Source organism: Protopterus annectens, chromosome 1.part2, assembly GCF_019279795.1.
Source record: "Protopterus annectens isolate FY-2018-M chromosome 1.part2, PAN1.0, whole genome shotgun sequence".
Lineage (NCBI taxonomy): Eukaryota > Metazoa > Chordata > Ceratodontiformes > Protopteridae > Protopterus > Protopterus annectens.
The window spans coordinates 968,838,432-968,854,500 of record NC_056727.1 but is presented as its reverse complement, the minus strand read 5'-3'; the positions used below and the strand labels follow the sequence as shown (position 1 = coordinate 968,854,500).

The 16,069-nt window shown below is 39.7% G+C and overlaps 1 protein-coding gene across 1 annotated transcript in view; it reads right to left on the bottom strand.

Annotated features, from left to right (window-relative positions):
• The window catches only part of LOC122792200 (tumor necrosis factor alpha-induced protein 3-like), an 887,411-nt gene that overhangs the window by 408,254 nt on the left and 463,088 nt on the right, over positions 1-16,069 (bottom strand). Inside the window, exon 3 of the mRNA XM_044059930.1 lies at positions 1,583-1,770. Coding sequence (XP_043915865.1) covers positions 1,583-1,770 — 188 coding nt within the window. The remainder of the gene's footprint in view (positions 1-1,582; positions 1,771-16,069) is intronic.

Here is a 16,069-nt window from a genome sequence, read left to right as displayed (position 1 = left end):
GTGAGTTTCCAGGATCGTGTTCCTTAGCTCCTCCTTAAACTTCAGCTACATAATAATGTGCAGGGGCCTGGGGACCCAATTAAAGCATCAATAATGTCAAATCTAGAGCAGAAGATGCAATATCCCACAACAAAATCCAAAGGCAGAGCCTCAAGTAGATTTTAAAACTCATTCAGAACCATTCTAATCATCTAAGACTGTGGCAGGTGAGAGAAGAAGATGAGGGCTTTGAAACCTATTGTGAGGGAGAGCATATTTTCCTGTCACAACTCTCCAAAGCTCTAAACTCCCCGACCCTTAGCAAGGTAGAAAAATGCTGCAGCTTCTTGGACTTACAGTGGACCAAACAGAGCAACAGATCATGCATGAGTCGGCACTTAAATATTTAAAAACCTACTATTTTCAGTCAGATTGCGGTTTGTAAAGTAAATCCACCATCATGGGAGCTGAATGGGCAGAGATAAGTTATCTTGGAAACCCTGACAGCATCCTGAATGACTGACTTCAGGGGATGGGTAAGCTTCTTTCCCAGAGACTTCACAAAACTCTACCTGAGGGAAAATACAGGGGCTCATGGCCAATCCAAGCTGTTAATCATAAGCCTGAGACCCTTTCAAAGGATGACACACCAAGAGAAGAAGTGTATGGGAATGTGGCTTTAATATCCTTGTTCATCTCAGAGAAAGTGGTTTCAGGATCCTCTGACTCAATACAGGAAATATGGTGCAAGGGTGTGCCATGCTCATACTACCTGCAAAAGTAAGACACGTGTTATCAAGTAAAATTAAGTATATGACCTACAAAGGGCATGGACTGGGGTATCAGGAAATTATGCTCAATTATGTGGTAGTCAGCTGTAGAGGCAAGCTCAAGGTATACCACTGGTATCAGTCAAAACTTCATAAGAGTGCCACCCACACCTGAGACTCTAGTTTCCATAACATACCAAACATCTGTTTGAATTCGGAGACTGATGTAGCTTGTCAGGGAGAGTCAGTGTTTGTGAACGAGAATAAGTTGAAAGGCTTTACTATGGCAAGTATTTATTTAAAGAAATCATAAATACCACAACTATGCAAAGCCAGAAATGGGTGTTTCTTGGGTACAAGGGATGCTGTCTGTGAAATGTGGTGTGTGTGTGTGTGTGTGTGTGTGTGTGTGTGTGTGTGTGTGTGTGTGTGTGTGTGTGTGTGTATGCGACTGCTATATCTTCTGCATGAACCAGAAAGAAAGCACTGCATTAATGCTACAAAAAGCAGTGTCCTATAGCACCTGTGGTGTGTTGCATTACAGCCATTTGGCCACAGAAGTGCTTCTTTGATAATTACATGAAGTGCCCCATTGTGTCACATGTGTTAATCACTTAAGATCTTTCTACAAGATTGTCACTATTTTTCTGGCTCTTGGCTCAGTGGACTCATTAAACTCTTACCCCTTTGAGTTTGTGACCACTGGTCCATAAAGATCAATACTCTGTCCTGATAAACAAATACAAACAAATAAATGAATTAAGTAATTAATAAGACATTTTCTCTACATTACAGTTTTACATAACTATTAATTTTTCATGTATTCTCCTTACCCTAGTGTCTTTTAGATGAGCTGCAGACATGAAACCTGGAAGCCTCTTCTTCACCTCCTGGAAACGTTGCCTGATGTTTGCTATATTGTTCTTCAAAACATCATAGAGAGTTTTATGCATGATCAGATCTGTATCACTGACTCCCCACATATACAACGACGCAGCATGAAGAAGGCTATTCCCCTCTCCTGTGATAAAGAAAATAAAATACATTGTTCATTTAGCAACATATGTAAGATATGTACATATGTAACATATGTAGACAGTGCTAAGGATCACTTTCAGTGCTTACAACCAGATCTGTACATATAAAGAAGGTTGCAGAAGAGAGGATATTATTAATGCGCTCACGGTGAGTTTAAGACTTGGCAAGATCTGAAACTGAGGTAATTAATTTCATAGTTGCATTTGCACTCTGAATAAGCAGTGAAATTGTACTTCATGACTTCTTGCTGTGCAGTGCATGAAAGGTCTAGTGGTACATGTGCCTGACCAAACAGCTGCTCTAGGTTCAATTATGTTTCCTTCAGCAATATAGGGATGGCCAAACAGTAAAGCAGCTAGAAGCTTAAAACAGGGCCCCCACCCCGTTATCAAAATAAGCAATAACTTTTACAAATTACTTGTTTTCCATATTAAACTGAAAGCTAATAAGTATGTAGCAACTGCAACAGCTTAAGATGGAGAGGAAAGGAGGCAATAGTGAGTTAAAGGAAAATAGATAAGGTGATTGCAATGAAAGGCAGGGCACAACAGGAAAAAAAACATGCAGGCCTTATTACGATGACAGGATGAAATAAACGTTATAAAGTATGAAAAACAGGAATTAATGTCAACAGAAACAGAAGGATGAAAAGAGACACACCAGATGCAGTGATTGGTAGCAGAAAAGGAAAGTGAAATAAAAGTTTTAAGAAGCAAAACATATGATGTCAAGAAAGCACTCATGAAAAATAAACATACAACAGGCATTTCAGAAAACATCCCAAACAGCAGCTCACAGGAAAATGTAATAATGGAGCTGAAAAGTGCCCTCAACATATTGGGCAGCACAAACACTGAAGAGTATATTCTAGAAAGAGCAGGCTATGCTTACCTCCCTACTCTTAGAGCAAGAAATATGAACAAAGCCAAAAATAATCAGGGGGATCAAAGGCTCCAGATTGGGACAGATTTTAAATATTGATCTAACAAACTTAGAAAGTAGACAGAATAACACATTTTGCATTAGTATGGATTTCCTGAAAGATATTAAATCTGAAAGTCAAATGTCTGTAATTATTTATTGATTTCAATCCTCAAAAAAAAAAAAAAATATGAGGAACAGACACCAAAAATACAAGGCAAAAATTTGGATATTCTGAAAAAATCTGGCAGACAAAAGGTATGAGGCCAAATAAGCAGAGAAACGGCCAGAAAGTGTATCTTAATCTTAGAAGAACTAGAAATGAAATTGAAGTGAAGCAGAACACGTAAACCTTATAAGCATTAGAAAAAAATGAGAAAATGGTGTGTGTGTGTGTGTGTGTGTGTGTGTGTGTGTGTGTGTGTGTGTGTGTGTGTGTGTGTGTGTATGTGTGTGCGCGTGTGTGTGCGCGTGTGTGTATGAGGCTCATAAATAACTCAACTATTATTTTTTATTTACTTTTTATTTTATATTTGTTGACTGGGATAGTCCGACTGGATGCATGTCCATTTTCAGCGGAGGCCCGGGGAGAAAAGCTCCAAAGGTAAGCAGATACAGCATTACATAATACCAGCATTACATATTACAAACAGACTATTTACAGAGATTACATAAGTAAGCAAGTTAAACAAGTTCCACAGGTTACAGTTAATCCTGAGCACAAGTCAGGATTAAATTAAATTACACAGTAAACTGGTTAACAGATTTTTACACATTCTAGAGAGAGTTAGCCAGGCTTGATACATTGACATAGCCAGTTAAGTGACAAATGTTGTTTGAGTCTAGTTTTAAACTGACCTAAGGTAGAAAGTAAGGTAATATCAGCTGGAAGAGAGTTCCAGGCTCTACTTACAGAGTTTGCAAAGAGAGAGTCACCGGCTGTGTTATTAATTTTGCTAGTCTGAATTAGTAGTTTGTTAGAGGAACGAAGCGGTCTAGGATTGTTATAGGGGGTGATAATATTTTTAAGTGCAGGAGTATTGTCTGGATTATAGAGGATTTTATAGGCCACAATCAGTTGATTATACTGGATTAGGCTGGGTAGTTCAAGCCACCCAAGCTGATTTAGATTGATGCAATGATGTGTCCTAAAAGGCAGTCCAGTGGCAAACCTGGCAATGTGGTTGTAGCAAATTGACAGTTTGTGAAGGACAGTCTTGTTTAAATTTGAGAGTAGAGGGGATGCATACAGAAGGGTTGAAAGAAGGTGAGAGCGAGCTATGGCAATTTTAGCTGGAGGGGTTAGGAAGGCTTTTATTCTGTAAAGTGACCCTAGTTTTTTATTGATGGTTTTTATAGTTTGGTTAACATGTAGGTCGAACTTTAGATTATTACCTATGATGACACCTAATAGTTTTGTAGAGGGGTCAGGGGAGATTATTGTGCCATCATTTGAATTTATGGTAAAGGTGAAAGTGGTAGACCTACGTGTTGGTGAAAATAACAGCATTTTAGTTTTTTGGGGATTTAGGATCAGACGACATTCAGAAAGCCAGTTTTCTATTGTATTAAAGGTGGTCTGGGCAGCTGACCATAACTCTATTGCAGATGTGGCCGAGCAAATCAGAGTAGAGTCATCAGCATATTGGATACAGCTGACTTTTGGGATGACAGTGTAAAGGTCGTTAATGAAGATGGAGAACAGCAAGGGCCCTAGTATAGAGCCTTGTAGTACTCCAAGGGTGTTAGATAGATGATTATAGAGAGCTTGTTCTGCCAGAGGACAGCCTGCTGTCAACCACTCAGGTAAGATTGAAAATATTGAAGTGATCTAGTATCTAGACAGAATGTTTGCAAGGTATGGATTAAAAGTTGGTGATCAACCATATCGAATGCCTTGGAAAGATCCAAGAATATAATTATTGTTGCAATTATGGTTTATGGTGTTGGTAAAAGCTAGGAGGGCTGAAGTAGTGCTGTGATGAGGACGGAAGCCATGCTGAGTGTCTGCTATAAGGTGATTCTGGATTAGGTGGTGCATGAGTTGTCTATGAATACATTTTTCCATAATCTTTGCAAGTGGAGAGAGTATAGCTATTGGCCTATAATTGGAGAATTCAGTAGAGCTGCCTACTTTGTGAAGTGGAATTACATAGGATATTTTCCAGATGGTGGGAATTTTAGCTTCTACTATGGTTCGTCTGATTAATATTGAGATGGGTAAGCAATAGTATCAGCTGATTTTTGTAGGTTCTCGGCAGGGAGTTGATCAGCAGAAAGTGTAGTGGGTTTTAATTTTTTGATCAAGGTACGGATAAGTGAAGTGGCGACTGGTTGGAAGCTGAACGCGAGTAGGTTTCTAGGGGTGGTACTTTCAGGACCAGGGGAGCTAGGAGGTAGTTGGCTAGCTAGGGCTTGAATTGTATCAGTAAAGAATTGGTTAAAACTGTCAGAAACATCTTCTGGGGATTTATCAATAGTAGCAGCAGGGATTGGGGTTGAAGTTTGTCCAGGATGTAGTAGATTATTTAAACCTGCCCAAAACTTCTGAGGGTTATTTTGATTTACTGTCTGTAAATTACAGTAGCATTGTTTTTTGTCTTGTAAAATGGGTTTTTTTGTTTCGTTCCTGGATTGCCTGTATTTAATTTGATCTTGGGGGTCTTTAGAAGAACGTCATAAAGTCTAGGCTTTGTTTCTAAGGGTAATTTTGAGTTTAGACTCGTTAGAAAGCCATAGCACAGTTTTTGCCTTTGTTCTCTTTGAATAGGTGTATGCAAAATCAAGGATCTCAAGGAATGTGCTGTTAAAGCATGCTACTGCTTCCTCTAAGGGGAGGTGTTTTAGAATAGACCAATTACATGAGTTTAGTTCTTATTGGAATTTGGCAGGGTCAAAGTTTTTATTGTTTCTAACCTTTCTGAGTAAGGGTTGTTGGGAATTAATGGCTTTGTGCTTACTTACATATGTGAGAAGGTGATTGCTTAGGCCATCAGGGAGGGTACCAGAGGTGTACAGTTGGGGGTGACTATGTATGAGTACCCAGTCAAGTATGCTTTCTTTTTGGTTGGGTTTACCTATCCTGGTAGGGGTGGATATGATCTGTGTAAATGCATGCAGGTTAATATGGGTGGTTGGGGATTCTGAGGAACAGGTGCCCCAGTTTATGTTAAAGTCTCCAAGTAGTAGGGTTTCTTGGGGGTAGTGACATGATAGCTAGTGCAGGATATCTTCAAGTGTAGATATACTGTTACCTGGGGGAATGTACATACAGATGATATTAATGCATTTATTTTTATTAAGTTGCAATTTGGTGGCAAGAATCTCTGAGTTATTAATCTGAGGTGGTTGTATTACATCTATGGTGACATTCAACTCAGATTTATAGAGTACAGCTACCCCACGCCCCCTTCCTGGAAGCATGATCCAGCCTGTGTATGTTGTACCCAGGTGGTAACACTTCATTGTCTGTAGTGTTAGGTTTTAACCAGGTTTCAGATAAACAGAGAATCTCAGGGGAGTGGACATCCAGAAGTGCATGCAATTCATGTACCTTGTTATTAATGCTTCTAATATTGAGATGACAGGCTAGGAGAGAGTTAGTTGGCCTATTAATTGTAGTTTTGTAGCTTAGATTGCAAGTAGAGGGGGTATGTGTATCTGACGTGGGTGGGCCAGGGTTGGGGTGAATATCACCAACAAGTATTAGGTTAAGTCTATACTTGGTGATGAACTTCAGTAATTTGTTTATTAGTTTGTGGTAGTGTTTGGATCTAGAGCTAATGTGTCTGCGATTTACATGTTGATAGACTGAACAAGATGTTGGATAGGACCTGGTACTGTAAGTATAGTTGAAGGTGGGAGGATTTACAGCTGGGGTGATAGTATGGCTTTTCGGGACCTGAAATCCTATGAGAAACTGGTTTTCATACAAGGTAAGGCGGTATGGTGTGAACAAGAGGGGTAGTAAAGAGGAGTATATCATTATTTCTGATTCAGCTAGTGAGTTAAGGAACTGTTTTACCTAGTGATGCAACACCAGAAGATAAGAGTGGTGAGGTAAAGGTACTGGAAGGGGGACGGGAGAATGCCAGATGAAAGCTAATAGGTGCTATTAAAATGTAGGTAGAAGAATGGGGGTGGGAGGAATTATCCCAGATGAAAACAGATAGGATCCAGAAAGTGGGGGAGTGGCTATAGTACTTTAAATTTACAGGTACTGGGGGCGGGAGGAAATTGGGGGCAGGAAGGGGAGTGAAGAGAGCCTGGGCGTAGCGAGGGCGAACATAGCGGGGCTATTGCAGTTTACAAGGTTTCCTAAGGTGTTCTAAAGCTATAAGGTAAGTATTATAGCTCTTAATGTAAGAGTCAGTTTACTTAAGTTACAGGAGAAGGAGGCAAACACTCAAGTAGAAAAAAGAACCCTATGGCTGACCAAAATGGTGACCTGCTTAATTACACAGCACTAAGTGAAAGCTTAACAAATGCTTTTTGTGTGCAACCTACTCTGCTTAAATGCTGAGAGAAACTGATTTTGTATGGTGACCAATTGCAGTCCTGTAGACTCCGTTTTGTAGGTAAATGTAGAGTTCAACTAGGAAAAGAGAAAAGCAGAGATTCTAGGGTAAGCACGAAGGCAACAACAGGCAGTTATTTTATAATAATACATTCAGAAAGGTTTGAGGGTGGGGGGGTAAAGTAGCACACTTCAGAATGAACTAAGATTTATAGCTAAGAAACCTAAGCAAGAGAGCAATGCAGTAAATAAACACTTGCCAGATTTCAAAGATATACCAGAAAAACTAAATCAATTGTTCACAATTGTACAACTGGAAAATTGCCAGTAAAAGCACTTCAAGTATAGCTAGCCCAAGTTATTCAGGTCATAAAAGCACTTCTTCAATGTGTGCGTGCAATTTAAACATTAAAAACACATGCAAACTAGGAGCTCTGATTATACAATTTCTCTAGGTACAGGTTCAGTTTAAACACAAATATTACCACAGAAATTCAGTAAAGTCACTAGCTACTTATAGAGCCTCTGCAAAAAAATAGAGCAGTCTATGCAGAATCAGAATTTAGTGGGGCTATTGCAGTTTACAAGGTTTCCTAAGGTGTCCTAAAGCTATAAGGTAAGTAATACTCTTAATGTAAGAGTCAGTTTACTTAAGTTACAGGGGAAAAATACATTCTAAAGACATTCTAAAGACATCCTGAAGAAAGAAAAACACAAAAGAATCTGATTTTCAGTTGTGTGCCTATCTCAGTGCAGTTTCTGAAGTACTACATAGGCAGGCAACAGTGCTTGGGTCATTTCAGCCATCTTAAGAAGGGGTGACTCTTTCAATATGGACAGCCACTCTGCAGACAACATACTGGGAGTCCTACTAAGTGCGAGAGGCATAGGATTTTATAGCAGTCAAATAAATAACCGTGGCAGCTGGAATAGTGAATCAAAGAGAAGAAAGCTCTTGCCACCCCCATATAGTGCCTTTTTTAGGCAAGGTTCAAAGGACAAAACTACCACCGTAACAGATGTAAGCATGCAAAATCTGAAGGTAATGCTACTCAACGCTAGAAGTCTAAACCTCAAAATGCACTCTCTCGAGGCACTCCTAAAAATGGAGAACATCAATATCTGTCAGTAACTGAGACCTACTTCAAGGCTCCAGAAAGCACCCCTGCAATACCGGGCTACAACTCTTACCACACTTTTCGGCCACCAAACCAAGACCGAAACACTAAAGGTGGAGGAGTGCCGATATTCACACCTCTAGGCTATTTACCAAACACAATGCATCTGAAATTCTCCAGGTGCAACTAACACTAGGTAAGACTGCAATCCAAATTGTAGCTTGCTAAAGATGCCCCACCATGCCCCAAGATTCTCACTACACCTTTCTAAACATACTGGAAAATATTAAGATAAAACCAAACACCCTACTACTGGGTGATTTCAACTACCCTGCCATTAACTTGGAAAACTACTCAGGTACCAACACCTTTTCCCAAAGGTTCTTGGAATTCATAAATTCCAACGCCCTGGATCAACTAATCCATTGCCCCACCAGGGGCTCCAATATTTTAGACCAGGTCATTACCAACATGGGAGATAGATGCTCCACACCAGTGGTTACCCCCTCATTGGTCAGGTCTGACCATAAGCAAATCACCCTTGACATCAACATCTCAACCCCACTCCCCAGTAAGAAAACCTCCGTAAAAAACTTCTCCAAAGCCAACTTCATGCTACCCAAGTCAGAAGTGACAAACTTCATGACACCCATGCAGATGGAAGCTGACAGTTTGACTACTGAATCCTACACTAAGGCACTGTACTAGCACATCCACTTGTGCATGAATCGTGCCAGCCCAAAGACATTGGCAACATTCAAACACTGGACCCCACCCAGTTTGGGTTCGTGAAGGGCTGATCTTGTCTCTTGAACCTGATTGAGTTCTTAGAATCAGTCTTCAGAGCTGTGGACGAGGGTAAGGTGGTCCACACAGCTTATCTGGACCTCGCCAAGGCCTTTGACACCATCCCCCACTCTGGAATCATAGATAAACTTACTAAGCTGGGCATAAATCCCTGCATCACTCAATGGGTTGCCAACTGGCTTACTGGCAGAACCCAGACTGTAAAAGTACCTGACTCCAAATCCAGCTGTGGACAAGTGACAAGTGGAGTACCTCACGGTTCAGTCCTGGGACCGCTCTTGTTTGGCATCTACTTCTCTGAAATACAAACCAACACTAAGGGACTCTGGCTAACAAAGTTTGCAGATGACTGCAAACTGGGAGCCATTACTGAATCCCCAAATGATGGGGATATTCTACAAAAGGGCCTTACAGAAACAGATGCTTGGTGCCAGAGCCATGGGCTCAAGCTTAATGCCAAGAAATTTATAGTTATCCCCTTTGGGAAAAAAAACAGGTACCCATGAATTACCACATAGGTGGCAGTACACTAAACACAAAGTGTGATGAGAGACTTAGGGACACAGGTGGACAGTGGTCTCACCTTCGATAACCACATCACCACAACAGTCAGGAAATCCTTCTATGTGGCACACCTCATCACTAAGGGATTTTCATCCAGAAAAAAGGAGGTCATTGTCCCACTGTACTCATCCCTCATTAGACCCATTATAGAGTACAATGCCCCGTTTGGTATGTACCTCACAAGACATCTGCACCAGCTGGAAAGGCCACAGAAATACCTCACTAAAAGAATCACAGGCCTAAAACAGATGCCCTATACCGACCATCTAAAAAAACTCCAGCTATACTCTGTGGCATATCATCTACTCAGAGGCAATCTCTGCTTAACATACAAGGCCATGTCAAACCCTGAGCTGCTGGACATGCTACACTTAAAGAAATCCCAATCCCTCAGAGCAACACGCTCCAGGTATCTAAACCTTGTCATCACAATGAACAAAACATGCTGGAGGGATAGGTTCCTGACCCAGAGACTCCCCATAGCCTGGAATAGACTGCCCGTACATGTCAAACAGAGCGCCTCCTTGGCCCTCTTCAAAATGAACCTTGACGATTGGATGGGAGATAGGAAATTCACCCCAGGGATCACATCAGTCGTCCTGCTAGACAGAGGTCCAGGGAAGTAAATATTGTGGGAAGAAATATTCAGGGAATTGTTATGGCTAGACTTGTATAGGCCCTATGGCCAATAGCCTAGTACCAACTTATTAACCTATGAACCTATGAAAGAAGAAGGAAGGCATTAAGGAGAAGCACTAACCCCCCCCCCCCCCCAAAAAAAATGCAGAGGGTAATGTCAGGATAAATTAATGGAGGATGAGATAATAAGACATGAAAAGGAATCAAGAACTTATTACTTATTAATTTAGATTTGTTTACTGAGAAAAGCATGGATTTAAAGGGGCCAATTTCTGGCCCAACCCTGGTGTAAAAACGAGTCGTTTAAATACAAATGAACAAAAAGCAGTCTTTTTAACACGGGAAAAATGAAAGTAGAAATACAGTTAAAGCCCAAAGATAGACTATGTTACAGTATTTCAAATGCATTGCAGGATTATTCAACATACAAGACTTGTGTGGAGTAACAGAAGATTTTATGCCAAAGTTATAACAATGAAATCCACCAACAAATGACTCCAAAACATAACCATGATAATGCCAGATCTATATCACAACGTTGAACAATAAAAAGATCGAACGCTCTTTTATTGAACACTAAAAACCGAAAGCAGTAAATGTTGAACACACGGAACAGTGATTTTATTCCCCAAGGGAAAAAACAAAACTAAAAAAAAAAAACAAAAAAACAAATAAATCAAAATCCAAAATAATGTGGGGGGCTTCGGCCCCCACACCCCCCCCTACTTAAATATACCAACTCTGAGATGGCACCACAGTGAAGGAAATGGCAAAATCTTGAAAACAGCCCAGCGATTTTTCCCCCTGGGAAAAAATCGCTGTTCCGTGTGTTCGGCATTCAGTGCTTTTGACTTTTAGTGTTAATAAAAGAGCATTCGCTCTTTTTATCATTCGACGTAGTGATACAGACCCGATAATGTCAGCAAAATTAAAATGATGATGTTCATAAGAGCACAGACGACAGACCTTTTCACTTGAAAGCAAGTCTCCCTATCTCCACCCTGCACCACTCACATGACTCTTAATATATACTAGCTTCAAGTTTGCTTAACCTGAAGAATAAGTAAATACCCTTCACCCCAATATTCCCAAGCCCTTGTAGTATAGTACTATTAACTGAGGCTAGAGCACTCAGTGATTTATCTATCATTTTGGCAATGAAATGGCACATAATAACAATGCCACTGATGAAACTACATACTCCCCGTATAAATATGTAACTAGTAAGGATGTATGTGGCAATAAGGGCATATATAATGTATGTGAACTTTAGAAGATGAGAAAAAAAAAGAAAGAAGTGGAATACAGAACATGGTAAGTAAAGATTAAGTTAGACAAATAAATGGAATAATATAAAGAGGTGATGGAATAGAAAATAAACAATACAGTTATTTTTACATACATTTTTAGAAAAAAAGCATGGTACATGAAGGAAAGAAGAAAGACAAAAAAGAAATGGAAATGAAACACACACAAGAATAAAGGAGGGAGTGATGCAAGAGGCATTATGTTGAAGGTAGAAAGCTGGTGTAAAACATGATTGTTTTCTTTTTTTTTTCTTGTTCTTTTAAGTGTTTTTTAGAGAACAAAATTAACACAATGTAGTGAGAGTAGGGAACAGGTGGAGGAGACCCTGGAGAGGTGGAGATATGCTATAGAGAGAAGAGGAATGAAGGTCAGCAGGACTAAGACAGAATATATGTGTGTGAATGAGAGGGAGGATAGAGGAATGGTGAGGATGCAGGGGGTAAAAGTGGCAAAGGTGGATGAGTTTAAGTACTTGGGATCAACAGTTCAGAGTAATGGTGAGTGTGGAAGAGAGGTGAAGAAGAGAGTACAGGCAGGATGGAGTGAGTGTAGAAGAATGTCAGGAGTTATTTGTGACAGAAGAGTACCAGTAAGAGTGAAAGGGAAGGTCTACAAGAGGGTAGTGGGACCAGCTATGTTATATAGATTGGAGATGGTGGCATTGACAAAAAGGCAGGATTAAGAGCTGGACGTGGCAGAGTTAAAGATGTTAAGATTTGCACTGGGTGTGACGAGGGTGGACAGGATTAGGAATAAGTATATTAGAGGGTCAGCCCAGGTTGGAAGGTTTGGACACAAAGCCAGAGAGACACGATTACGTTGGTTTGGACATGTGCTGAGGAGGGATGCTGAGTATATTGGGAAAATGATGCTAAGGATGAAGCTGCCAGGTAACAGGAAAAGAGGAAGGCCTAAGATAAGGTTTTTGGATGTGGTGAGAGAGGACATGCAGGTGGTTGGTGTGACAGAGCAAGATGCAGAGGACAGGAAGAAATGGAAACAGATGATTTACTGTGGCGACCCCTAACGGGAGCAGCCGAAAGAAGATGAAGAAGAAGATTGTGAAGACAAAGTAAACTTTGCCAGCACCAAGCATGAAAAGAGTGAGGTTAATAAACATTAATGATGACTACTGGGTAAGAACTGTAAGGGGAACAAGTAAGCACTGCCTGTGAGATTTTTGAGACAATGCAACAAGGAGGATATTTCAAAATACTGCACATGCACACTTAAATAACAATTTGTGTTATGATTAATTGTGAAAACAGTTTACTGATTTCAAAGGATAATAAGTATAATGAAAAACTGTGTCACTGGAAGAGGATGATAGTGAATTTGTTTAGTTTTATAGTTATGTGACTGTATATTTCTTACTAATTCACAAATGTAAAAAGATGCGGAAATGCCAGAGATATGTGCTCACAAGTAGCAGCGACATCTGAAAAGCTGAAAGTAGTAAGTGTAGGGACATAAAATAGGAAAGAATATGAAACAATAAGTGGCATAGAAAAGATGTATCTTAATCTTAAAAGAAGTGGAAATTAAATGTTTATGTGAAACAGAACAAGAAAACATTATCATAAGAAACAAACAAGTAAATGGTGTGTGTGTGTGTGTGTGTGTGTGTGTGTGTGTGTGTGTGTGTGTGTGTGTGTGTGTGTGTGCGCGTGCAAGGCTAATATGAACATAAGAGACAAGGGACAAACATGTAAAGGTATACAGTTGTTTCATGTGGACAAATGGTCTAATAATGGGCGAGACACACTGCATATAATGGTGATATTATGACACTAAAGAAACAACAGCAAAGGAAAGTGGTCAGACAGGGAAACAAAAGGGGATGAGTGGTTACAGTCCTATGTCAGAGGGAACAAAATATGGAAAGGGAAGAAAGTTACAGAAGAAAGGAGAAATAAAGAGAAAGGAAGGTCAGTAGAGGAAGGAAACAGCAAAGCAAGGAAAAGAAGAGAAGAAATGAGAAGACAGAAGTGATGGTAAGGAGTAAAGAAGTCAAGATGTCAGGATGGCACAGAGTATGGCATTTGGTTCCTAATCAAAAGCAAAAGAAAATACCCTAAGCTAGTTCAGCATGTTACAAGGGCACTCAGAGGGATGGAGAGATCCTTTAATTATTCTGAGTTGAGGGGAATGTTAGAGGGTATACTGGGGGGGGGGTGAAGAGAAACATGCTTCACTACTGAAGTAATATAGTGTGAAAATTAAGACAAAGAATGCAGGGAGAGTGGCAATATGTAATTTGCACTGAACTGAGGCATATACATATTAAACTCCCATGAAATAAGACTGAAACCAATGCAAACGGACAGGTGAAGTGAGGATATCGTCTGAAGAGGAATGAAGCCAGGACTGCTGGTACTGACAAATGAGGAGTTAAAGTGGAGGGTGAATGAAGTAAGAAAGACAGGGTAAGGGACACATATTTTCCTGGTGGCTAGATAAAGCAGTCATAGTGGGGATTGTGCATGAGCTGACTAAAACAGGAGGTGTCACTTAGTCTTTGAATAGTAGCAGAGACCAATGGGAATACTAGAATGGGACATTGGGGGATTTTAACTTCTCAGTGTAGCTGGTTTTGGATTAGAAAATGGAATACAGCAGAAGTAACAGCAAAGACCTGAGTGAGGCAATGGAAGAAGGAGGAAGGAATAATCTCTTGGGGGGGGGCATTGTCAGACAAAAGATTACAGATTCTCCATAAACAGAGCAAGCAAGTAGTTTGTGTAGTTTTCTGGTGAATGGAGGAGCAAGTAGTGGGGTATAGAGAGCAGAAACTGGGAAAGGCACTTGCTGGGACACGGGCATGTGGAACTGTAAGCAGAGTAAAAAGAAGAAGGGAAAAGTAATAAGAGAGAGAAGAGTGGACATGGATAAGCAAAATGGAAGTTAGTGAGGACAAAGCGAAGGGATAATGGATGAATGGCAGAAAATAATTAAGATGGTATTGTAATGGATATATATTTCTTTAAAAAACACCTTTACTGAATTATCACTTGTGACATAGGCAAATTTAAATGTATATGAATGCAATCAAACTGTATTAAGTTCACTGTTACAAACATTATACTTTACATATATTGCTATATATCACATAACCTAAGCAACATTACATAAATTATTTGATTCCTGACCCTTTTTTACAACAAGAAAAATCTTTATTAAACTATCACTTACGACATAAACAACTGTATATTTATATAAATGAAAACAAACCACACCAACACAATCCTAGTTGCAAGCATTTTATATCACAAACCCTACTGACATACTCCCAGTTGCAAACATTATACATCACTTATAATCTATGCAATCTTTCTCACTCAGACATTACATAGCTCATTTAAGTCCTACCTTCTTTTAAACCTCATTCCACCCCTGTATGTGTTTTTTCCAACAATTCCCATTTCTTCCTATGTAATTTGCTCCTACCCTTTTCTAAATATCTCAATTCCAGTTGTTTTATCTCTGCTACTATATTCACTACTTCTAGTATAGCTGGTCTAGATTTTGATTTCCATTTTCTAGTAATTGCTTTTTTGGCAGCCACCATAATTAGACACAGCAAGGCCTTATGATGTCTAGGCAATTCTGATTCTGTATCATAGCTCAGTAAAATCATCTCCGTCGTCACACCAATCTGCCCACCCAGCATCTCCAACAGTGCATTCCACAGGGAATCCTTAAAGTCCACCTATTCACCCACTCCCAGAAAATATGTTCCTAGTTTTCTCTTTCTTCCCCATCACACCTCCAACATTTGCTGTCTGCCTGAGGAAAATTTCTCTGGAGTCTACTTAGCGTATAAAAATATTTATGTAAACATTTCCAAGCAAAAATCCTAAATCTTCTAGATTTTGTTGTATATTTGGGAGAGACACATATATCTTCCCATTGTTTCTTTGTGAATTGCTTATCTAATCTCTCTTCCCAATCATTTCTAATCTCCTCTGATCGATTCTTATAGTTATCATGCAATATTTTATATGCTCTACTAATTATTCCTTTTTTAATGCAGCTTCTGTTCTAGATTCTGCTAAAACCTCTTCCAGTGCTTATTTCTTTCTCTTGCCTACACTCTAATATCAATCCTTGATAGGGAAGGCAATCTCTAACCTGCAGTCTAAATAAATTCCTGGCATCTTCCCATTCTTTCATCTTTCCCTCTCTAGTTATTTGCTTCCAATAACTTGGTTCCTTTGCCAGTTTTCTCCAATACATTCCAGCCCCCTCTTGCCTATTGTCTGTATCCCTAATTGCAGTCATACCTATTGGTACAATCTCTTTTCCTCATTCACGTGTTGGCTTAGTTCTTAAAATACTTTTTGCTACTTTATAAATATAATATTTTGTATGATTATTGTTATTATCATTAAAGGCCTGCATCCAAAAAT